This window comes from Pezoporus wallicus, unplaced genomic scaffold, assembly GCF_028554395.1.
Source record: "Pezoporus wallicus isolate ANWC-B61680 ecotype Strahan unplaced genomic scaffold, APGP_CSIRO_Pwel_v1 scaffold_13239, whole genome shotgun sequence".
NCBI classification, from domain to species: Eukaryota; Metazoa; Chordata; class Aves; order Psittaciformes; family Psittacidae; genus Pezoporus; species Pezoporus wallicus.
Genome location: NW_026642052.1, coordinates 4,802,516 through 4,828,353, shown reverse-complemented (window position 1 = coordinate 4,828,353; position 25,838 = coordinate 4,802,516). Strand labels below are relative to the sequence as shown.

The 25,838-nt window shown below is 37.3% G+C and overlaps 1 protein-coding gene across 4 annotated transcripts in view; it reads left to right on the top strand.

The window, feature by feature from the left end:
• SLC2A9 (solute carrier family 2 member 9) overlaps positions 1-25,838 on the top strand; it is a 121,225-nt gene that overhangs the window by 67,126 nt on the left and 28,261 nt on the right. For all 4 annotated transcript variants that reach the window (XM_057426792.1, XM_057426791.1, XM_057426790.1 and 1 more), the window contains 4 exons: positions 647-834; positions 5,709-5,819; positions 16,232-16,333; positions 18,632-18,707. In XM_057426792.1, the coding sequence (XP_057282775.1) occupies positions 647-834; positions 5,709-5,819; positions 16,232-16,333; positions 18,632-18,707 (477 nt within the window). The remainder of the gene's footprint in view (positions 1-646; positions 835-5,708; positions 5,820-16,231; positions 16,334-18,631; positions 18,708-25,838) is intronic.

The following is a 25,838-nucleotide window of genomic DNA, read 5'->3' as shown; positions in this document are numbered from 1 at the left end:
TTATGTTTTTCTGAGGAGACAAGGTTTATTTGCTTGCATTTGCCAGCTACATTCACTTCTGTGTCTCCAGCATTGATAAAGTCTTGAACTCTCTGGGTAATTCATTTTAATATTAATAATCTTGACAAATTGAATTCTTGACTATATGCTAGTAAAAACAACAGGTAGTATGAAGAGTAACAGCTATTTGTTCCAAATGTCTTCCTTGATTTACCAGACTTACATATGTTTTTATATCTTATTACTTCTTTATGCTATCTATCTCCAGCAATGGGGTCTGCTATGTTATTAGGCTGCAGAAGTAGCCAAGTCAAATAATGTTCACAACTGCTTTACTATTAAACTCTTTTTTCAGATTGACATGGTTTTGACTCTGCACTTCAACTATATTATATATGAAATAATGTAAGGGAGTCTGATAGGGTGCCAAATAATTTATATTCTTGTTGCGGTATCTGAGTCCAATTATACAGATGAGCCAGATCATATTCAGAGCAGAATGATACTGTTGACAGAAGAATATTTAAGTTGTAGCCCATGCGTGTCTCCTACTTTTGTCACAGGTTTCCATTCCTATGAAACAAGTCTATTACAAATGCACATGGTGACAAACATATGGCCTAAAATACATGTCCTCTCTTTATAGCATTTCAGACCTTCCTTGGGAAAGAAGACGTGTCTCATGAAGTAGAGGAAGTTTTGGCAGAGTCTCGAGTCCAAAGAAACACCAAGTTAGTGTCGGTTCTTCAGCTCCTGAGAACACGTGCGATACGATGGCAGGTCATTACCGTGGTCATCACCATGGCCTGTTACCAGCTCTGTGGGCTAAATGCTGTAAGTGTTCTTCTTCAGGCCATGGCATCTCCCAGGGTGCTTCTTTCTTGTTAAAACAAGGTTCATGCTGTACCATTCAGCAATCTCTATGACTTTCATTTTTGGCTGTTTTTTGTTAGTAGTGATTTTGTTACCCAGTTGTGGGAAGGTCCACAAAGTTCTGTATTGCTTGTTGGGGTTTCTTAAACAAAAAAAAAAGAGGGGGAGAGAAACCATGTTGTGGTAACTTTGAAGGAAGACATAAAAAGGTAGCACAGATCAGCAATGATAGAGTGTGCGGCTTCTGCTTCTGATACCCTGATTCTTTGTTTCTTCTGGTCAGTTAAGATCTGGTCTGATATCCCCCATGTTTGTCCATGTTAGGTAAACTTGGTCTTTTCAGTGGACATTTCTGCTTAAATTAACTCAGTTCTATACTTAAAGAAGTCAGTGGAAGTTCCTGGAAGTGATTTTAAGATGTTTTACAGGGTGTTTGATTTTTGTTGTTTCTTACATTGGAATAATAAGCTGCACTTCAATATGCCAGAAAGTGGAGCAAAAGAGGAAAAAAGACACAGAACAGTCAATAGCAAAAAGTCCTGTTGACCATTAATGTGTCTGATGACATCAAAGTCTCCTTTTTCATCTGTCTGAGCCTGTTGCATCAGCTAGGAAAGGGCCACAGGACAATTTAGGTTGGAAGGGCTCTTTGGAGGTCATCTGGTCTAAGTCCTGGCCAGGGGCAGGACTGACTGCGGGGCTGGTTCCGGCTACTGAGGGCATTCTACAATTGAGTTCAATAAATCCATGGGTGAAGAGTCCATAACCTCCCTGGGCAATCTGTGCTATGTGTTTGCATACCTTACACTGTGAAAGGAGTTCCCTTTACATCCAGACAGAACGTTCTTTCCTGCAGCCTGTGACATCAGGCTTAGATGCTTTACATTGCACAACACAAATGTTCTCATAAAGCACCACAAAGCAAAACAGGGTTTTATCACAGTTCAAAGGCATTAATTGCTTACATATATGAAAGGCAATACTGTTGCTGCTGGAAAGAGCCTTCTGTGGCTTTGTGCATTACAGCAAACTTCAGCTTGTTTCCCCACCTCCTTTACCCCCCCCAGCTAATCAGTGATAATACGTGTAAATTCTTCTGATATATAAGACAACCAGTTCAAACTTATCTCAGGTATCTCTATTACTTTAAAAATCCTAATACAAAGTTACAGAGTAATTTGTCCAAGACCATTTAAAAGTTAAATGCAATTAGAACTCTGTTATCTAAAACTTACTAACAAAATACTAGGATGGAACTAGAAGATTTTTTCATACTGTGGGCTGAACTATAAAAACATTTGTATAGGTGGTGTTAACTTGTAATTGTAGGATTTCAGTGCTAATGACAGGTTATTTTGTCCTCACTATGGATAATTTTTTAAGAAAAGAAATAGAATTATCTTGTCATGCAGTCTTTCTAAGACTTATCAACGCATAGGTGAACCAAAAGGACACTTACTGTGAGAAACAGACTGTTCACATAATAAAGCACATTGCTTTAAAGAAAAAAAAGGCCACAGCTAATTTTTCAGGGAAAATAAGATTTTAATGGCTTTGAGGATATTTGATAGATGACAGAAATTGTCCATTATTCCATGGCAGACCAAAGCCACACTCTCATTGCTGGAGTGAGGATGTGGGGGGATAGTGAAATGTGTCCAGTCTAAAACAGATGCCAGAATTTTTTTAAAGTGCCATTGTGTGGCTGCTTTCTGAACATATGTCTCAGAAGAGATGTCTTTGTCAGGAAACCTGTGTGTTAAGTTGGCTGTTTCAAGCCTTACCTTTTTTTTATTACTACTTTGACTCTACTCCTACGCAATGTCACTAAAGACACACACACAAAAATATTCACACAAAATTGTGTTCTGAAATTGATTATTATATAGTTAATAGTAATATTTAATAGTAAACCCAAAGAAATTATAAGAGAATTTAAGAGAAATAACTGGACCACTTGATTAAGAGACCAGGTTTCAATTCCTTGTTTCTTTTGCATGGTTTTCCTGGCTGATGCTTCTCAAGTCACCTGAAGCTCAGAGATAGAGGCAGGTACAGGTGTGACAGGTGCTGCTGAACCCAGATCTTGGTTTGCCTGACTGCCTCTGAAATTACCTGCTGGGTGTGAGCCAGCATCAACAAGGTTTAACTGGCTGTGAACACTTCCTTCTAACTCATTTCTCCCATCATTTGCTTTGTCTGTAGTGTCTCACTAATCAATCTGCTCTTTTCCACAACTACCATCTGGGGAGGGCATATAGGAAAGTTGGACTTCTTTCAGGTGAGAGTTTCAGGTCACTCTCTTAGGAAATCACCAACTGGCAGACTTCTGTAATCGTCCTGCTGGTATCTGAGAACAGGAAACAAGAACATCTTGCTTCCTGTTAAGGATTTTACTTTACAATAAAATTTGTTTTGCTTAAATATGGTACATTTTCCACAGTGAAGCCCTGAACTTATTAAGACATTCAGTTATAATGGCATACCAGACAGTGTGACCTAAATTGACATAAATAAATGAATCTAATTTAGTCTCTTAATCTGATGAAATTTATCCATGACACATAGCATGCATAAAAAATTTATCCATCTTCCACCTCAAAAAACACGTTAGAAAATTAACATAAGTGAAAATAGAAGTCATCATTAGCCTAGTCAGTTTGCCTCAGTAATATCCTAGAGCAGTGTATTTCCTGTTTAATGATACACAGGCTGAAAAATATTCACTTTTACTGTTTTGAAATGTGTACATCATATTAATTTTTACCCTAATTTATTTTTATGCTGCTACAGAAGCTAGTAACTGTGAGTGAACCTCATCTGTCTTTGCTCTGCTAGTTTTTTAATCTAGCTGTGTTATCATCACTCTTACCCTCAGTGGTCAGTCATGCTGTAAAACCACTTGTGAAACATCTTATGTTCTAGTTGTTACATTTTGGCAAATTGCATTCAGGAGCTGTCTGATTAAGTGGCTCTTTGGCATCTTTTATTCTTTCAAGGTCTGCAATATCAACATCATTTTTAGAAGCTCTATCTTCTATGCAAAACTGGTATCAAGAATGAAATACCTAAATTACATGGTTTCTAACTTTGATTGCATAAATTATTCAATCTTATAGTATGGAGAAATAAAAATAACTTTTATCTTGGTTTTGTGTTAGCTTGCTTTCCTTATATACTGTGTAGGTGTACAGGGGGTGAATAGGTTGTACAGGGTCCCAAAAAAATTATCAATGGGCATAAATATTTCAGAGGGACTTTGGAGCTGATCTTGGTTTTGTTTCAGTCAGCTCTGTATCGGCAAGCCAATGAAATGCACAGTTAACACCAGTGCACGCTACATGAAAGCAGATTACTTCATATAGAGAAGTTTGCTGCTGTCACTTATTGTCCCTGCATCTATTCTGGTGAGAGCCGATGTGCCAGCAGTAGGCATAAAAGTCTTCAGTCAGCTTATCTTTATGTGTAAGGTGATACAGCTGACCCTTTATTCCTTGGTATTTTGTTTTCTTTTGCTTTATGTTAGATGAGTGGATTTTCTTCTTTGAACTGGGACAGGCACCTTTGCTGAAGGGCTAGTTGGAAATTTAGAATGACTTTTGGTTTTACAAAGCTCCTGAATCAGTAGCTTGGTGAACAGATGTAGCATGTACATAACATGCTGATAGGCAGCAGGGGTTTCCTCATGCAATCAATACACTTCCATTCATCAGACAACCCTTTTCTTTAGTAATGCTTGCCCTCATAAGGCTTGTCACATGGACAACACATGGGAAAAAATACCACTGCTACTTTTATGTTTAGTGCCATCATTGCCTCGGGTTTTCAGTTTTGTTGCCACAGATAATCAGCTGTGGCTTAGAACTTTAGTTTCTCTAATAATCAGTTGTTTCAGCTGGTTTTCATCTTCTCTAGTAAATCAGTTATTTTTTCTCTCTTCAAGGCAGTCTCTCCTAGCTGAATACTTTGGCAAACAAAATCTTTGGCTAGTTCTTTGCTGTCACCTGGAGTCCAACATAAATATATGGTTTTCATACTATATATGTAATGTGAACGGGACACTGATACTTACCAGACTTGTTATTTTAGAGTATTATCACCATATATTCTCTGTCTGGATATTGTCACCACTGGATGTGTTTTTACTGACCAAACGTGAATGACTTCCTGTAAGCTAGTAACCCTGTGCTCCCTATGTTTCTGTCCACTAGTGACAGATCCTTTTAGCCTATGTTTCTTTTCATCCTAAAAGCAGCTTTTTATTTTTCATCAAGCAATTCTCACTCTAGAGGTATCTTCTCTTTCTGTTGATAATAAAGACATATTAGGGTGATGACTTGACTGCCGATGTCCACACCAGTGAGAGATAAAGCTCACACCTCCTGTGCAAAAAGAAGTAGTTTCTGCAATGCCTTTCAGCATCTCTTTCCTGTTTTCTCCCCTGTTGTTACATGCCATTGAAGTATCCCATAAAGCCACCCAAACCAGCTTTTTCAGTGGTGTGACTCAGCTACCCAAAGCCTATTTGTATCAGCTGGTTCAAGCTTAAAGTGAATTTCTTTGATTTACTCCTAAAGTGAATCAAGCTAAATCGAGTTAAAGCTGCTTATAATTCTGCCTGGGTCTGCAAGCAGAAGTACAGCAGTGTTGAGACTAATTCACCTGAAATTTGCACCTTCCCTTCATGTGTTCTTTTGCCCAGCTCTCAGTCATTCAGGAATGTTCACTGTTTTAACAAGTCTGGTGTCTGGCAGATCAGATACTTGAACTGAATACCAATATATTGTAGTTCAAGCCATAATGATTAACAACTCATTTTCTTCTCTCTGATACAGATCTGGTACTACACAAACAGCATCTTTAGTGAAGCTGGGATCAATCATAAGACAATCCCCTATGTTACTCTAAGCACTGGTGCTGTTGAAACTGTGGCTGCTGTTTTTTCTGTAAGTACAGTTATAAAAAAAAACATTTACATGCTTGATATTTAAATTACTGATTTTATTTCCTTATACTGGATAAAATATAAATAGAATAGTATCTTGAGGACTGAGTGTAATGCTTCATAAAGCAATAGAAAAAATAGAAAATTTATTTCTAGATTTAATCCTAAGAGACCAGTTGTCTAGTTTGTATAAAACTACATAGGTTTGCATGCTCTCTAGGTGTATAAAAGGAGATAAAAAGTCTGTACCTTGAAAAGCTTTGCATGAGTGAAGAGGAAGAAGTCAGGAATGGCAAATACATAAAGTGAGTACTCATAAATTATTTCACCCAGTAGAATGACTTTACCTGGTAGCAGTTTATTCATATCTCAGTCTTCTCGTGTGCCTGCTGGGAAGAGGGCAGTGTTGCTGGAGAAAGCTGAGGCATAGTACAGCTAGGTGTGTTCAATGTGGATGGCAGAAACAGCCATATGTCTTACTGGGCATGTTTTAATGACATGTTTTCTATAGCAGCTTATGAATAGTGAGGAAAATTCTTCAACCATTTAAAAGTATAGGAGTAAAAGTTTGTAACTGTGCTTGGTGCAAAAATAAGCCAGCACCGTTGCACAAGTCTGTTCCATGTTGTGTTAAATTCTGCCATCTTATTCACTGAGGTCAAGCAGGCATCCTTTCATAACATGTGAGCTCCTGAGTAGGTCATACATTTGCTATGCACTGAGCATAGCAGATATTAGTAGAAAAAATTATCCATGCATATCTTTTTCTTTTCTTTCCTATTTCAACATGACCGTATAAAAAAGAAATACAGTGAATGAGCAAACTAAACCTGAAAGTTTTAGTAGGTGAATAAACAATTAACTGCTAAAGGAAATATGTTTCTGTTTGCACTGTAATAAATAAACAATGGGAGAAGTCTTTGGAATGAAAAGCTGCAAACAAGCAAATACTCCTTTCTTTGTTAGAATTTTTCCTTATCCTCATATATTCTATAACAAATGTATTCTCACAACACTGGACACATAAGACAAGCGTTTTTAAATATCAGAAATGGTTTTGGCAAAAAAATCTTTTCCGGTGGCAGAGCAACTGTTTATGACCTGCAAAGTGTTAAACTAAATCCAGATATCAAACATATCTTCTTATAGTCTAGGACGTAAGAACTCTCAAAGGTCACAAAGGTCTTCTGCTGGTCTTTCTGAATTTCTACAAATCTATTTCTGTTTTTTAATTACAAGGACAATCTTTTTAATAGGTGGAAATAATGAAGTATGGAAATCCTTACCTCCTGCTGTTTCTTCTTTCTGATACTGCAGAAATGTTTCTTTGTTTAAAATACATGTAAAAATAATACTGATAATCCTGTCAGTGATTTAAGTGAAGAATACACCTCTCTTTTTGTGACATCAGATTAAAATTACATGGAGATGACTTCATAATGTTAAAGCCATTCTATAAATAGGTCTGTTATCTTTTCAGTTTCTTCTTTGCTATCAGTTTGTGAGGCTTATTCAGAGCACACTGTTCATACATAATGAGGTGGATGTGTCTGCTTTGGTTCCTGGTATGTGTTTTAACTTCTGCTATGCCCAATATTTTAATACTTTTTCTGTTCAAGCTACTTGCTATGCCTCTGGAAATGTTCATGTACCAGTATCTCTGCTCCCTTCAAATTTGCTCTTTCAGTTCAAGAGAAATGCTGCTCTGTAGCCTTAATTTTATTTCAGTGATCTTTATAAATGTTTCATTGCTGCTATTTAAAGGAATAACAGCATGAATGTGGGGTGTTTGTTTTTTTTTTTTCTGTTGAAGGTTTTGCATCTTCTGATTTCTACAAGTAACTTTCTAAAAATTCTTTTCATGCCTAAAAATAAGGATAGGGATTTCCATCCACTTCCACCTCTCAGATGCTCTTTTTGCTGTTGTTTTGTTTTGTTTTTATGTATTTGACAGCATTCAATATTCAGTCAGTTGCATGTCTTATGTATTACTCAGAGGGAAACAGGGAAGAAGCAAGAGAAAGCAAGGGGAGAATGTAATTTTCCTGGCATTTTTTAACATATTATGCTTGCTAGCAGAAACCAGAATTTACTAACAATAATTCCAGGATTTCAGTAGATCCTTCTGTCTAATAGAGGTGAAGTTTTGATCTTGTAAATAAAATGGCTATTGGGGAGGTCCACAGTGAAATAATGTAGTATCTCTAATCATTATGCTATGTTAGGTGGTCATGAGACTGATCCTCAGTAAGAATGCTCAGGTATTGATGAGCTCCATTAATAAGCCTTATATGAATTCTTAAGGAAAAGATCGAAGTAGATATATTCCATAGAACTGCGAGATAATTAGCATATAAAATATCATTCAAACTCTGGAAACATTTCAAAGTTTCCCTTTAATGTGTCTCCTGGGAGCAGCAGCATAATAGTAATAGTGCTGATGTGGTCTTTGAAAGGTAGATAACGTCCCATCCTCTTTTTATAGCTTCATATTGCCTCAGATCATGTGATATTCCTGCTAGTATCATGTTTGTCTACAGCTCCATCCCTCTTCCTCTTGTGCAAAAGCCACATAAACAATCATTTTCCTTTCGTTCATATAATTTGGCTGCAACTTCTGCTTCCACCATCACTTCCTAGTTTACTTCATGAGATACCAGTGTCGTAGCATTGCATACTTGGTGCCCTAGCTTCTCTCTGGGTAGTCAACTTAAACTTTCTATACAATTTTAGTCAGTTGTAGAATTCTCCACCCCTGGTACTGAAGACGGATTCAGTTTAGAGGACTAGCTAGACAAGCTACTTTGTAATGAGAGAGGCCATAAATTTCGGTTTGCTTCTGAAAGTTTGGTATCCTCTGGAATGAAATACTGATTAGACTACCTACTCATAGATGTGTCACAGCAGTAAGGTAACTAACCTGATGCCGTGCTTTAAAGCAGAATGGAGTAAACCTAAGTAATTTCCCTGGCAAATCTGTGTTTATTAGAAGACTGTTCTATAAATTCTACAGTAAAGGGAGTCCACAAACTAAGTTATTCTTTAGCAAGATTAGTTACTGTGGCTTTTTTGTAATACTTAGTAACTGAGGTTAATTTAATGTAGTTGTTTTAGGGGACAGAAAAAACAAATAGGCAGTGCCTTTCTTTGACAAGGCACAGGCTGAATGGAAAGGGAGACAGGAGCAAACGTGAGAAAGATTCCCCCCTGCCATGAAACCAGCATAGAATAAAAGGAAATATTATTCAAATTAAGCATCCCTCATCCAATTTTGCCATCTGTAACACCACATTTGGTCTTTATAGAATGTTCACAGAAAGAGGCTAGCTATGACTATATTAAGAAGATTATGTTTTAAGCATTTTCCATAAGGTGATGCACCAAGGTGTTACTAATGTGCTTTTAAAAGCCTGTGACAGAGACAAGCTGAGCAAAGTCTGGAATGAGTTAAAATACTGAATTATCAGTAGTAGATCATAAAAGAATATAGGAAGTCCTCTGCAATATCACACAGAAGTCAAGGAAGTCAGCTTTCTTAGGTGAGATAATTTTATTCTGCTTTGGGATGCTATGAGAAAGGGCTCTTCAACTTGTCTGTGTTTCTTTTAATGTTCGTAGATTTTAACATACAAAAAAGGATTCCTTGTTTAGGGCATGGTGCATCTTAAAACAAGGGTATTCTAGACACTGCAGTGGGTGTTTTCAGTCCTAACACGTTTCCTCCATGGTATCTAAAGGGTAATGCAATATATATGCATTGAAACTCTCACTGGGGTTAGAAGATGAAGAAATACTTCCAGTGACAGCCAGTGGAAAAAATGGGGTAACAAATACTTTAATCTTGAGGGTTCATAGGAGGCTTTGATATAATCTGATTTTTAGTGAGACTTTCAATGCAGTCCCATGTGGCATTCACACGAGACCAGAGTCAACCTTCACCTACACATAATCCCCAATAGGCTGTAAGCAGAGGAGCAGAGGAATCATTCTATGATTCTGAGAGTGTAAGAATGGGGCAGACATGGCATTTTCCCCTTTTCCTTCTCTCACTCTGACAAGATGTTGCTCTAAGAGTACCAGAATTAGGAGATAATATCTTGGCCTGTAACAGGCTGGATAGGATTTTTTCTTTGAATTTTCAACTTCTGTGGGCATCCTAAAGCCAGTGAATTTCAATGGTTTTCTTACATGTTGCATCAAAAAGTCCATCGTGTTGAGATTAAAAAATATAAAACACAGTAGATGTGGGCTGGATGAAATGATATCAGTGTGAACGCTCAGCTAACTGCAAAACTATTCTTAGAGAGTGGTTATCAACACTTCACTGTCATACAAAGAAATGTCAAATGAGATTCTGTGCTATTTTGTTCTGGGTCAATTAATCATAAAAATATCCATTAATAACATGGGAGAGTTTACAAAGAGCCTTTTATAACCAACTGTGCTATCCAAACTTTCCAGAGAGAGGAACTCAAAAGTCACTGTATTGAACAAACTGTAATCAGAAAGAATCAGGAGTAGAAAAGAGTTTCCAACCAAGCAGCTTCACAGACCATGGTATTTGACTGTCAGAGCGCATGTGGGCACATTTTCACTGCAGGGTGAATCACAGAGTGTGACTGTGTTAATGCATTAACATTATTCCTTCTTAACCATAGAATCATAGAATGATAGAATGTTCTGGGTTGGAAAGGACCTTAAGATCAGCTTGTTCCAACCCCCCTGCCATGGGCAGGGACATCTCACCCTAGACCATATCACGAAAGTCTCTGTCCATCCTGGCCTTGAACACTGCCAGGGATGGAGCATTTACCACTTCTTTGGGCAACCCATTCCAGTGCCTCACCGCCCTCACAGTAAAGAATTTCTTCCTTATATCTAACCTAAGCTTCCCCTGTTTAAGACTGAACTCATTACCCCTTGTCCTATCACTACAATCCCCGATTAGAGTCTATCTCCAGCATACTTGTAGGCCCCCTTCAGATACTAGAAGGCTGCTATGAGGTCTCCATGCATCTCCAAATCATTTTATCACACTTGGGCTTTTGGATGGACAAAGATTACATGTGTTGAAGCAACCATGTCTTGCCTCCTAGGACAAAAAGTCTCCTTATGAAGGTATATCTTATAATGTCACTTGTAAGACCTAAGCTATAGTAGGACTAAGTTATAGTTATAGACTGCATTTATGTAGTACAAATTCTCCTGCATGGTATATTCAGAAGCTGAAGGCTTTAGAGACTTATATCCTGCTGTTGAATGTTTAAAAAAAAATGGCTTTAAGTAATTTTTCCCCCATTCTATTCAAGATGATCTGCATCAGGCATTCGAATACCATCATTCAAAAATAAAGCCACAGCCACAATAACCTGTCATAGACCATGGTCAAGATCTAGTCTAGCCTTGGCTACATGAAACTGACACGAACTTAGTGCTTTCAACAAATCATCAACAGAACAAGCTTTGCTTATAAAGTATGCATAATTTACTGAAGGGATATAATAGGAATAAGGTAATGGGAGTTTTTTGTGCTGCTCTAAGGGCTGTTGCCGGTCACTGCTGAGGGGAAAGCAGACAGTTAGAATGAATCCCTGCATAAGCTATCTTTGTCATGCTGGTCTGGAAGGCATTGAGTATGGAGACCCTCTCATAGTGAATGGAAAATTTCACTGCCAAGTGAAGCTGATTAAGGATGCTTTACTGCAAATTAGTTCAGACTGAACTTGGAATTTTAGCAGTCAGTTTCACCCTTTGTTGATAGTAATCCCTAGCCTGACACCTACAGAAGATGTATAGACTCTTACCCTACTGTGGCATTAACACAGATAAAACAAACTGATGTGAGAGTAGGGTAGGCGCAGATTTATTTAAGGCTTGTGCTCATGTAGTCAAACTTGGTGCTAGGTCTCTAAATTCTGTACTTACATAAAATAGCCCATTTCTTTGTTTTATAATTGCATCATTCATATAGTAGACAAATGGATATACATAAAAATATAAATAAAAAATCCCACAATTTGTAACACTCAGTCTTCTGTTCCTCTCCTCTTCCTGGATTCAAGATACTACACATTGTGTCATAAATAGACATGACAGTGATATAAATGTGATTATCCATTTTAATCCTGCTGTTTAAAATGGAAATAACACAGAGTTAGCTTGTCACATTAATTCTGAATCTAGACATGTCTTACTCAGACCTATATCCAAAATACATGAGAAAAAAGTGTGACTACCCTTTAACATGAGCATATAGTTCAAACTGCCTTACAGAACTGAGACATCAAGAAAATCTGATAGTGTTTTCTTAGTATAATTTAGGGCCAGAGAATAAGTATGGAATATTATTCAGTGACCTCCCATTTGGGCTGTAGAACTTGCTTACACATTCATTTTACCCAGAGAAGCTTGTCTGATCTTTTCTAATGCACTCTGCTTTCATTATGTCAGCCCCAGTATCTGCAGATGACTCAAGTGAAAAAACTGACATTTGCTTTTTAAACTTTATTCACAAGTGTTTCCTGCCAGACAGAAGTGACTTGTGTGAACTGTTAACATAGTTTGCATATCAGTTGCCTTATTATCACCAAATATTTGTGCTGAGAGAATAGTGGTTGCAATGCTTTTTTTATACACATTTTCAGTAATTCACCATGAGTGGGTATAGGCTTCTCCAAATGCATGTTTATGATCGCACATTAAACAGGTATCAGCCTACACAGTTGGGCAAATAACTCAGTGTGCTATCACAGAAAACAGATGCAATTCTTTTTTTTTTTTTAACTGCACTTGTGCATATACTGAATTTCTTGTTATGTCATTTACTCTACCATATAGTATATTTTGACTTGTTATGGGTCTTGTAACATATATAACATTTATACAACATGTTGTAACAGTTACCAGTGCGTAGCAGTGAAACAATCAGAACTATAAGTACTTGAAAACTAGTGAATCATCTTCAATTTCTTATGACTCATAAGCATCCTAGTGGGTTTTGCAAGTTAATGAGTTTTGGATTTGTATAATCATAAGTAAAAATGAAGTTGTTTTCTGTTTATAACCCCAAAACCAACATTTTTTTTTCACCGGGAAACTTGCTGTTATAGAAGACGTTAGTCCTTTCTTTTCAAGTATTTGCTGAAAATTCAGGGTTTAACTGAGCTTTTTTTCCATCAAGAAAAGAGGAACAAAAAATTCAGCAGAGAAATTTGAGGTACTGATGTACTGTCATAGGTTTCCTTAAGAAATCCTCAAAAAGAAATCAAATTTTAATTAGAAATACTGTAGAGCTAAGCAGCTCAACAGACTGGCTGTTACAGCATCTGTGTGTTTAAATGATTCAAAAAACCTTGTTTGGCCTTGATGAAAGATGGTGCTTCCTGAGAGGCTTTTCTTTTTTGTGGATTGGCTCCCAGTTAAACAACTTTGATCTGCCAAAGGGCACTGTAATACTTCTGCATTGCATCCTGACCAGCAAAGGCACAGACCCATGTCCTTCCAAACACACATTCTGCCTTTCATAAGACCACAGCTTTGTAATTTATAACCAGGTAGGGTGTGTGCTTTTGATTGTTGTGCTTGGCTTCTCAAGAGGTTGATTCTGTGTAGCATCCCATTCTGGCAGAGGCTGGTATGCCTCATTCAATTTTGTGCCATAAACAGATGTGTTTTGTTGGGCTGGAACTGGAAACACAAGAGGTAGGTCACAGGTCTGAACAAACTGGAGGTGTTTTCAGCCTTAAAATGGAAGCAGGCTTTTCTCTCCTCATAATTGCACAAGTTAATCTTGTCTAATCGCAAAACCTTCCAAGGCTCTATTTCCTAGATTTATTAGTGTTGTTAGTGTACTTAACTTTGTATCAACTTTGGAAATGATTATAGAATTTCCAGCAATTCTGGTACATCGTAGTGTCCCTCTGGAGAAAGACAGAATTCCTACTTATTTTTCCAGTGAATAAAGTTGGTCCATTCCGTAATTCACAAGAAATGTCACCAAGAATTGTAACTACAGATTCTTTGGGGCAGAAACTGTAGGGAATGCCCAGAAGCTGAAGCATTAAAGTTCCTTATTGCTACTATACTAAATAAATAACAATGATGAATGCTTGGGAAACTTGGCATCAGCTGAGGGAAAAGAATGATTACACATGGATTTGGTTTACTTCTTCCCAAATTGTCTCTGAATAAAAAAGATTTAAAGTGTATTAAAAACTATCATTCTGTTCTTTATAAATATGGACCCACAGATCTGCTGTAACTGTATCTGTGCTTGGCTGGTCTCAGCGAAAACTGGGAGTGCCTCACCAATCAACCTAGATTTGCCAAATATGTCCACACTACTTATTCTCAGTGTAAACACAAATGTATACATGTCTTTTCAGAAGGCTTAGTCCAAACTGCCCTCCCTTATGAGGATTTGCTTTGCATTGAGCTTTACAACCAAAACCTATCACTTTTTCCTGTGTTTTGTTCTGAGTGAGAGTCATCTATGAACTTTTTCCCCTCTAAGGGGGAAAACCTGTTTTAATACAAAACCCACCAGCTGGCGTTACACCAAGACTGTTTAATCATGACCACCAATCCAGAACTGGAAAAAAATAAGGGAAATTTTCTGGTATGTCAAATTACATCTTTAACATCTATTGCTGAATGTGTAATTCGTATCAAGTTACACGAGAAGCATCTATTGCAGAAGTCTCTGTCTTCTTATGAACCCATCAGATAACTTTTCGTCCCTCAGAGCCATAAGATATGTCTTTTATGTATGTATGGCCACGTGTGTTTGCAAGATGGATTCGTTAATCATAGTGGAAAATACTTGGCATCTTGTAGAGCTTTTGACAGTGCAGCAGTTGCAGTTTTGGAGTATTTAGACCTCATGAGCACAATGTGAAATGTTAATAACATCAGTGCGGGTCTATTTTAAACATGGCTCTGAAATAAATTCTATTATGGAAGCTGTGGAGGCTGTGGAAAATGAGTTTATCTCCTCATTTAAAGAAATAAAGAATGCTAAAGCTCACCTCAGAGTTGCTTTCTGCAGCATCACAGCGTGCATCTCTGGTGTGGAAGTCCAGGGGGCAGGACTGGCATGTTTTAAAGCCTGCCTAAAACCATTCTGTTGAACACAGTGTTGTGGGAGAAGTGCTTGTTGCACAAGCAATTTCTTCCCTGGGTGACTTTGTCATTTCCTTTAGTACATGCCTTCTAGACACTCACGGTGGAAAGGTGCGCATGATCACACAGAATTAAGGGCCTTACTCCAGATTTCATTTTGGTTGCTCATTTGATCTTTTGCTCAAAGCATGTGTCAAAAACAGATTTCTGTCTCCAGTAAACAGAAAAACGGCAAGCAGTTATGTGACCATGACTTTGACTTACTTGAACTGGTATATTTCAGGCTTTGTATAATTGTTTTATACTTCTCACATGAAAGCCAACTGTAATTAGTAATTATAGTGGTTATCAACAAGAATAGTACATCAGCTGTTGCAATCTAAAATAGATATCAGCCTAATTTAATGAGTCAAACTAACACAGACTGTTTCATGCTACAGTTTTTCAAGAAAATCTTCATTGTGTTCTTTTCTATAACATAAGTATTCAGATTTTGTGATTGCTTTTAACAAAGTTGATTTAGCTTCAGGTCTTAAATATAAATTCAAAATGTGCATGAGTGCATCAGTATCAGTGTTACAATCACTTATCTGAGCAGTTTTCTGATGGGTGGATTTCTTTTATCTGGATATTCTAATTACATTAAATTAGATATTGATATTAAGAATAGTCAAAATGCAAAAAACAAGGGACTGAAATTTGTTTCAACATTTTGACATTCAAAAAATAAATATTCTAAAAACATTATTATTGACATTTGGTGCAAATTTGTAAGCGATTCAATCAATGTACAATTATTTCTGTGCTGAAAAAAATCAAGCTTCACATAGTTATCTTCATGATAATTATTTTCTACAGCTAATGTACACTGCTTGTTTTATTATTAAATTGCTACACATGAACCTAAAGGTCCTGGTAGCTTTGAAATCTACTACATTAATGGTGCTAATCTTGAATTTACAAGTTGCACACTTTTCCTATCTATATGTTTATATTTGTTCTGTAGTAGGAAATCCAGGCATAAAATGAATACCAAGTACTGCTTTGATCATTTCCTAGTTTTTTTAATGGTCTCAAATAAGTATGCTGTGCTGCCTTTTTTTTTTTTAAGAGATTGAACTGTGTAATCATAACTGTGAACGCAATTATGAACACATGGCAGTCGATAAACATTATAAAACCAGCTCTAATGGTTTTAGTTTTGATGATCACATTTATTAGAAGAACGTGTTACATGGTCTGAGTCCTACAGTGCTTTATCAAGAAAATAAAATGCTACTTTTTGTTTTCCAGGGCTTAGTTATTGAGCGGCTGGGACGCAGGCCTCTTCTCATTGGAGGTTTTGGGTTGATGGTTGTCTTCTTCGCAGTACTTACCGTCTCTCTGACTTTGCAGGTAACACCATGGTTACTCCATATTTTTACTCTCTCTTTTGTATTTTAAACACAATGTGCTTGATACCAGTTTGCCTCGGCATTTCTATATAAGCCAATCCTTTTAATCAGTTTGGCATAAGGATTGAAACGTCTGCCTTTTGCTTATTTATGAATCTGTTGGTTTCAAAGCACTATGGGCAGCCATAGCAGCTTTTACATTAAAAAGCCATAGGAGCTTTGCCACATTCAGTCTCCTGAATGCATAAATCTCAGATTTATGCATTTATATCATGAACTATTACAAAGACAATTTTACCCATAGTTGGGTAAATAGTTTACCCATATTGCATGCTTTTATCTTTATTTGTGATGCAGTCTTCTTGAGATTTCTTTCATACTTTATATGTCACCCTTATTCTTAGGTTTGGATGTTTTTTCCAGTAATAAAAAATGTCCATGTTTACTTCTTCTTTCAAATTACATTTATGATAATTTTTTTAAAATTGAAAGACTTAGACTTCACAGAACATTTGCATTAGGTTCTCAGCTCTTATTAGCAGTAAGTTCCCTAGCTATTTCAAATGGTCAGAGGAGGATTATTAAACCAATCTAAATACTGATGCCAACTCATTTTTTCTTGTTTAGCTTCCATTTCTGTAACAATGCATTTTCTTTCTGTTCCTGAGGGCCTTTGAGAAGTAAAACCGACGTCTGCAATGGCATGGGTTTGAGTGGTCTTTCAAGTTGTTTCTCTGTTGTCGTTGATTCCTGTGTCTTGCTATTAATCTGACTTTAAAATCTTGTTTCGTGGCTAAAGAGAGCCAGTAAGTCAGTTTGACTAGCAGATGTATGCCACACCATTGCAAAGTTTTATTTGACTTACCCGTATGTACCACACAATAAAGCTTTACTTCACATGCCTGTCATGACAGCTATAGGACAGCTCTCCAGAAGAGAGTTGCTATTGAAGGTTTTGTATGCTGAGTAAAAAATTCACTTCCAAGCCTTTTAAAACCCAGTTTAATGTCTGAGGACCTTCAGCTATTGTATATCTCCGAAGTCTGGGTGCATTTCAGTTTTACTTCTTCTCAGAAGTGTCTCAATCTGTTAAGTATTATTGATTTGCTTTGGACAAAGGACCAGGGTACAAATAAGCTTGACCTCAGAGCAATTTGTATCTACTTCATATTTGTTCCTGCTCTCAGTGCCTTTACAGATCTGCATTCTGGTGAAAACTCCAGAATGCGTAATTCTGATATATCTACAAGTCTCTTGGTTAATGTTAATGCCTAGGAGACCATGTCTTTCACATAACTAAAGGAATAATTCAGACTGGAAGAAAAAAAGGCATTGTAAAATGGGGTTTTATTTAGTACTGAAATAAAAACTTGCCTATTTTAGCAAGTATTTTTTCACAGTGCTACTCAAGGTGGTATTTTGTGATACTATATTCATACATATCTTAACTTTGAAAAAAAAACAGTATAATTCTAATAAAAGTGGCATTCACATTTTGCTGATGGAAAAACACACTGATGAAGACAGTAAGGAATAGGAGTTCCTGACTGCTTCCCATATTATTATTATCAAGCATTCACATACATGATTAAGAAATAGTGTCCAGAAAACTCAATGGAAATTGCTTATTGTATTTCAAGTTCCTATCATTTACAGGTCCAAATAAAGAAAAATCTCTTTAAAAGTAGAAAAAAAAAAATTGTGAGGAAAAGAGTTGATTCCCTTTTCAGTTCCCTTAAAAAACCATTTACAGTTTGTTCCTTTTTCCCCTGTAGCTGTTGTTTGCACACATGGCCCTCCCTGTCTGCAAAGCCAGATTATGGCTAAAAATCCCTGGACTGTGGCTTTCCATGCTTTGCTAAGATTGCTAAGGTTCGCATACAGCTGTCATGTCTAGACTTCAGCCCAGCTTTTAACTGCTGAACTTTGAAGCTCTATGAGCCATCATAGTTGCTGGTTTCAAGCATGACTGAAATATCCAAGAAGGATGGAGGTGCCAAATCTGTTCAATGGAAAAAAAAAACTCTTTTCCAGGTCAACTTGAACTTTAGCATAAGGTGTGAACTTTCAGAGTTGTGACTTCTGTGGTGCAAGAGCTTGCCCAGGGATTTCACAGAGGCCAAGACCTTTAATACAGATCATGTAATAAGGTTCTATAGAAATACTGTGATTTTCTAAAGTGATCCTTGACTAAATTCTGAAATAGATAAAGAGTAGTGGGAAACACTATTATCTGTGATTTTTTTAATACTGGTGACACGTACAATGTACTTAATGTAAATGTCTTGTATCTACCCAGAAAACCGTGTACTGGCTTCCTTACCTCAGTATATTTTGCATCCTTGCAATCATTGCATCATTCTGCATTGGACCAGGTATGTCTACATTTTTTTCATGGTTTTTTGTACATCAAAGCACAGGTATTTTTGCACTGGCACTATCTTAACAAATGACTTGTAGGGAACATCACTTTACCTGTATCTGAAAACCACAAGGGCTCTAAGACAGTAAAAGGTGATAGTAACCCAAAGTGATAGCAATATTCTTGATAATTGGAACTAGATGATCTTAAGGTCCTTTTCAACCCTAAGTATTCCATGATTCTATAAAGACCCATGTACATGTGTATTCCCACTTATGTGTTAGCATAATTGAGGACTACTGTCTAAATTGCAATCAGTACCAAATTATAATGATAGCTATTATTGCAGGGTTGCTATTCTTTTTTATATTTATAAAACCCACTCAGACTGGAAGCTAAGTGTTTTATATATCAGTGCTTGTGTTAGCAGTTCAATGCTGGTAGGATAACAATGGAACACTGGTGAAGGGGGAGGAAGGGGAGAGTTGTGTGTTTTTCCTTTCTTCTCTTCCTTTCCAAAGATACGTGCAAGAGGGTTTGATAGTCTCTTTCGGAAGACGATGGAAAAGGTAGATGTCGTGATGATGAAGATACTGCTTGTCTGCATTTCAGATCTGATGTACACAGATATCTGCTTTTGTAGGTTGTAATGAGTTTACCAGGACCGTTTTCCCAACCTAGTTTTGGTTACTTAGAGATGGATACAGCTTTATAGACAATCCAGGATTCAAAGGTTGTAATTTTTATATTTAATTTTCTATAACAAGGAACATCTTTAGTGTATAAATAAGAAATAAATCCAAAACTTTCTTAGAAGTGTAGGAGAGCAACCGTGAAGTTTCAGCAAGGGTAATTATGACTGGATAGAAGAGGAAAAATTTTATACTTAGAGTGGTTAAGCATTTGAAGACTTAGCTTAAAGAGGTCGTGAAATGTCCATCCTTGGAGCTATTAAAAACTCAGCTGGACAAGTTCATGAGCAACAGGCTCTGCCTTGAACAGAGGCTGAATTCCAGAAATCACTTACAACCTAAATTTATCCTGTGATTCTAATTGCATCATATCTTTGGAAAATGCACATTAATAGATATGCAAATATTTGCCTGAGTGTTTCTCTAAATAGTATTGTTCTGGCCTTCAGGTACTTGATCAGAATTGGATCCTACAGTTATCAAATAATGAAATGTTAACAAAAAATATTTGCAGGTAGATAAAGAGGGATTTAATCCAAATTCAATTCTCCTACAGAATAAGATGTCAAAACAGCACTTAAATTTTCAAATACTCTCTTCCAAACTGTTTTCCACAAAAAGGGGAAAAATCAGCTGCTTTCAGCGAGTTTTTTCACAGTTGTTTAGCTGTAAACCTGAAAGTAAGGCTTCTGTAGGCTTCTATTCCCTTGAGTTTTCAGTTTCTTCATGCACCATTTATTGCCCCTTTTTCTTTGTGAAGAGTGACATTAAACATGAATCAACTGTTGTATATCTTCACCACTAAAGTGATCTAATTAATTGATTGTGGTTTATTTTGGGAAAGAGTTGCTGATGCTTTGACTAATGAAACATTGCTGTAATTCCATGGATCCTCTTTCGGAAAAGCTGAGGAAAGTTTATGCTGTTTTAGAGGAAAATGGGGAGAAAAGCAGAATAAACTTTTTTTCCACCTGCTTCTGGGAAAATAGTTTGTCGCTAATCTCTGTGCTTATTCCCTTTGCATATGGTAGCTGACTGAAGAATAGATCCGCCAAGCAGGCTTCACTAGGGGCATTAACACACCTAATATTGGACAGTAGGTGGCCTATGAAGACTGTTTTTCCTCACCTCCAGCTCTTCTTGCAAGGCAAATACTGCAGAAGATCTTGCAATTCCTTTGTCCTCCTGTAAGGACAACTCTCAGGTTAACCAAGTCCTTAGAATTGCTGACATATGTTTGTTAGACTTTTTTGAAAGAAGAATTCTGTGGAATAGAACTGCTCTTGCATTTGAATGCCTAAGAAAAATGAACTTCTGTTCACTTCTTGAAAACTTCCCTCCCAGTGTTTTAAGTAGCTCAGACAGTTTAAGTGCACCTACTTGCAATATCTTCCCTCAACTGAGTAAAAATACTCAGTTAAATTGTATTTTTTTCCATATTAAAGACATGTTCCAACGATTTTTAGAACTACAGATCAACATGTTCTTACATGTTATATTTTCAGCATATTAAGAGTAACCCTTCATATTTCTCCTTCACCTCACCATCCTTCAGAATGGATTCTGAGTTTCTTCATTTAGCTTCTTTCCCTTTATAGATGCTATTCAGGATTTTGCATTGTACTTTGAACTCTCTTTGGAGCAAAGTGTTGCAGATGTATGCAAGCTTTTGCTTGATATTACTTACATGCTTCCCACAGAAATTCTTTAAAATGAAAGCTTATTTTATGTTTTTCACCATATTCATTAGTTTTAAAGCCAAAAGACATCAATACTGTACCAGTAGCTACCTAGTTGGCCTCTCACCCTTTTCTGTGTACATTCAAACATTTTAAATACCTGACTATAATGGGAATATCTCAGTAGCACTGAACAGTGATTTTCTTTGTGTGAAAATTTTGATAATTGACACTTCAGCTGTTGAGAAGAAGTTGTGAAGAATCATAAAAAACATAAGAAACATAAAAAGGACATGGAACTGTTGGAACAAGTCCAGAGGAGGGCCAAGAGGATGATTAGGGGACTGGAGCACCTCCCATATGAAGATAGGCTGAGAAAGTTGGGGCTGTTCAGCCTGGAGAAGAGAAGGCTGCGTGGAGACCTCATAGCAGCCTTCCTGTATCTGAAGGGGGCCTATAGGGATGCTGGGGAGGGACTCTTCATTAGGGACTGTAGTGATAGGACAAGGGGTAATGGGTTAAAACTTAAACAGGGGAAGTTTAGATTGGATATATGGAGGAAGTTCTTTCCTGTTAGTGTGGTGAGGCACTGGAATGGGTTGCCCAGGGAGGTTGTGAATGCTCCATCCCTGGCTATGTTCGAGGCTAGGTTGGACAGAGCCTTGGGTGACATGGTTTAGTGTGAGGTATCCCTGCCTGTGGCAGGGGGGTTGGAACTAAGGTCCTTTTCAACCCTTAAGTTCCTCTTAAGGTCCCTTAAGGTCCTCTTAAGGTCCTTTCCAACCCTAACTATTCTATGGTTCTATGGCTCCATGATTCTACATTTTGATTCCTCTGTAAATTAATAGCAAGATTTTAGCTTACTTTAATAGGGACAGATTTACCTCCAGTGAAACTCCTCTGTTCTGTTTAGTGGGGTGTAGGAGATTTGAACTACTTTCCTACCCCTTAGCTGGGAGCTAAGAGGTTTCTCTTTCAAAAACAGCTTTCATAACTTTCTGGTCAGTAAAAGGGCTTTTCCAAAATAAAATTACTGCATATTTCTATTATTAATTTTCTTATTTTTAAAAGTTTTTAACCTTTTGTAGACATCATGAGTGTCATCTGTTTGTATTGGTTAAACAGGTAATATTGTCATGGTATTATAAGCATTCAGTATCTTATTAGATTCCTCCTGTAGTTATTTAGAGCATTTTAGCATTCTTCAGAGTAAATCCCACAAGGTTTGTAATGATTCTGTTGATACAGATCTTAACATTGGTTGAAATAGTTTGTGTTTACTGAGCTATTGGTGCTTGTAAGAATTATCCCATCTAAAAGCAGTAAATAGCATAAAGAATTAAGGTTGTAAAAATACTGCTATAACTTTTTAGAACATAAAATTGCCTTTAAAAATACAGTATTTTCCCTCTCATCAGAACATCTGATTCTTTCTTTATAGCTTAGATGTTGTGTGGTATCCCACTTTCTGATAGCATATGCATGAGTCCCATCTGCTTCCTCTACAGCTAGGATCAGCTGTTACTATAAACTGTGGGGGGGTTTATTTGTTTCATTTTTCTGAACTTGGCTTTTCAGCTTGCAGATGTGTTTCTAGGCATATTGCTAAAGACTGAAACAGTAATATTAACAACAGGTAGATTCTGGCATGTGTTTGATTTGGTACTTGTATCATTTCTATCAAAAGACAAACAACAGAAAGCTTTCATTTACTAAAAATTAAAGGAACCCTTATGATCAAGATAGTCAATCCATGATCTGACAGAGAAGTACCCTTCAAAAATAGCTTATTGTTTTATATATTAGGAAGCCATACTGTTCCAGACAGTTGCTTCATTGTGCTTGTTTGGTTAATTATACACAAATGAAGGTGTTTGGTTGCAGAGAAACATGCTGCTTTCCAGTATTGTGATTCTGGAACATGTTAGTAAACAGTTTCACAGTTTTCTCTTCAAGCAGAAGGTAGAAGCTTAATGGAAATGTTTTTCTTGGTCACGGATTTGACATGAAATAGGCATAGGATACATTTCAGCTGAAGAATTGTCATACATCAAAGAGCAAATAGAAAGGACTGAGGGGATTGGTTCTGGCTCCTAAGGAAGCAACAAGCAAAAACTCAAAAATCAATAGAGGAAACAAATAAAAGGAAAATAGTAAGAGAACATTTTCAGTATCTCCACAAAGCAATTTTGCTCTTAATATTAGGTGTCATGAGCAAATGCATTGATTTAGAATGCTTTTACTGAGTGGGCAAATAATATGCAGCTCCTTGGGAATTTGGGTAGTGATAGATTGGCTGAGGTACATGCAAAATGTCTTCCTTCTTTAACTTTGTCTTAGATATTATTTAAGGAAAAAAAGGGAAGCTAAAAGCAGTTATCCCTACTTTTGTGCCGGTTAAAGCTCTGTGGCTGCCTGTTCATGGGCACTGAACACAGGCATGTTGACCTTTGCTTGCAGAATGGATTTCTCTTTCTGGAAAACCACACTAAAATCTGACTTAAACAGCTACAGAGCTGGTTCTGCTTATTTTCATCTGTTTACTTAAACTCCCGGTTCCCTCACTGTGACTTCGCAACAGCTGCTGCACAAACAAGTTATTTTTGATTTTGCTGGGTAAATTGAAAAATATCTGTACGTATGTGTGTGCGTTGGGTGATATCAGACAGTTTTATAAAGCTGCTGGACACTGGCCCCTTCAATCTACCAGTCAGATAGTGTAAAAACTGACAGAACAAACCCAACTGGCTCAATGTGTGCAGTCCAGTTTCCTTATTTGCCTGAAGGGGTGTGACCCCACTTGCCAGGGAGATTGTCAAGTATTTTGGGGTGAGGAGCTTGCAGTCTTTGTTTTTGATGCTTTTCCAATTCGTATTAAACAGAGAAATGTTCAGTCTCTGAACCAGAGAACGGCTTTTCTGCCATGTGTCAAGAGATTCATCCAGATGATGGAAACAAAACAATAACTGATTTAGTTGGGGATTGCAACAGTGTTGCATGGACTTCCAGATAATTTTCCCAATGGAAATAAGCTTGATGAAAATACAGTCAGACCTTGAGAACTTTGGAAACTTGACATAAAGCATTTCCATACATTATCTTTGTATGAACAGATTTATTAATATTTGCTCCTTAGAAGAATATTCCATTTAAGTGTAACACCTTTATATCAAGTTTTGATAAACAGAGAAGGCAGTGCTGCCAAGAAAGGTAAGGAAACCATGGTGAGGGGCATTAAGTATGATGCCTGTCTAAAATAAATGAAAGGGTGGGAAGAGGTGGACTGTTTTAATAATATGCCTGGCTTTGAAGTAATCCTTCTTTTATCACCTTCTTCAGAAATTGAAAAAGTATTGTCTCTTTCAAATCAAATCTTTGCAAATTTTTTGGCTCTAGAAACACAGTAAACTGAAGCACTGCACTTATTTTACCTTTGGGAAAGGCAGGTCGAAGGAGGTGATCCTCCCCCTCTACTCTGCTCTTGTGAGACCTCACCTGGAGTATTGTGTGCAGTTCTGGTGTCCTCAACATAAAAATGACATGGAACTGTTGGAACAAGTCCAGAGGAGGGCCACGAGGATGATCAGGGGACTGGAGCACCTCCCATATGAAGACAGGCTGAGGAAGTTTTGGCTGTTCAGCCTGGAGAAGAGAAGGCTGCGTGGAGACCTCATAGCAGCCTTCCAGTATCTGAAAGGGGCCTATAGGGATGCTGGGGAGGGACTCTTCATTAGGGACTGTAGTGACAGGACAAGGGGTAATGGGTTAAAACTTAAACAGGGGAAGTTTAGATTGGATATAAGAAGGAAATTCTTTCCTGTTAGGGTGGTGAGGCAATGGAATGGGTTGCCCAGGGAGGTTGTGAATGCTCCATCCCTGGCAGTGTTCAAGGCCAGGTTGGACGAGGCCTTGGGTGATATGATTTAGCGTAAGGTGTCCCTGCCCATGGCAGGGGGGTTGGAACTAGATGATCTTAAGGTCCTTTCCAACCCTAACGATTCTATGATTTTAATAAATAGAAATAACCAAAGACCCTATGGTTGCAATAAAATCTGTAATAGTTGTTTATGTAGCAGAAGCATGTTGCCTTTGTTTTGACCTCTGTAGCTGGGAGGGAGGTTGGCCACAAGTATGCACTTGTGCATGCAAACCATACAGGCATACATATCGCACAGGCGTGTGGTAATGTTCCTTCTTCCACTGAACATTCCCAGGACTTTGGAGTCCTCTAGAAGGTAAATAATTAATCAGGTTTTATTACAGCAAGGAGTAACACCAGTGAAATTCCCAAAAATCTGAGGAGTTGCTTTTTCTATCCACTGCCTGATTATGATAACTCAAGCCATCTTTGTGCTGGAAATTTGCGTTATTTTGGTGGCACCTCAAGTTTGAGATTAGTGGTTTCCTTGAAATCTCACTTCATCTTTCATGTTTCAGCCACTTCAAATAGTAGGATGTGTATAGCTACATGCAGTTGGAGACAAAAAGAGGCCTAGAAACTCAGGAACAATGTGAGGATTTACGGATATCTGAAAATGCTGGTTAGCTAAGGGTAAATAGAAGAATGATACCCGTATCACATGTCAAGCTGTGAGTTTCACATATCAAGCTGTTTATATTTTATGTCATTTGAAAGATTGCTTTATATTAACAATATATATACACGTTCTTTTATATATTTTCTTAGAGACTTAATACGTCATATTGTCATGCAATGTCTCTGTATTGCAATGTCAAAAATGCTTATTGTGTTGTCATGTGTCATGTCACCAT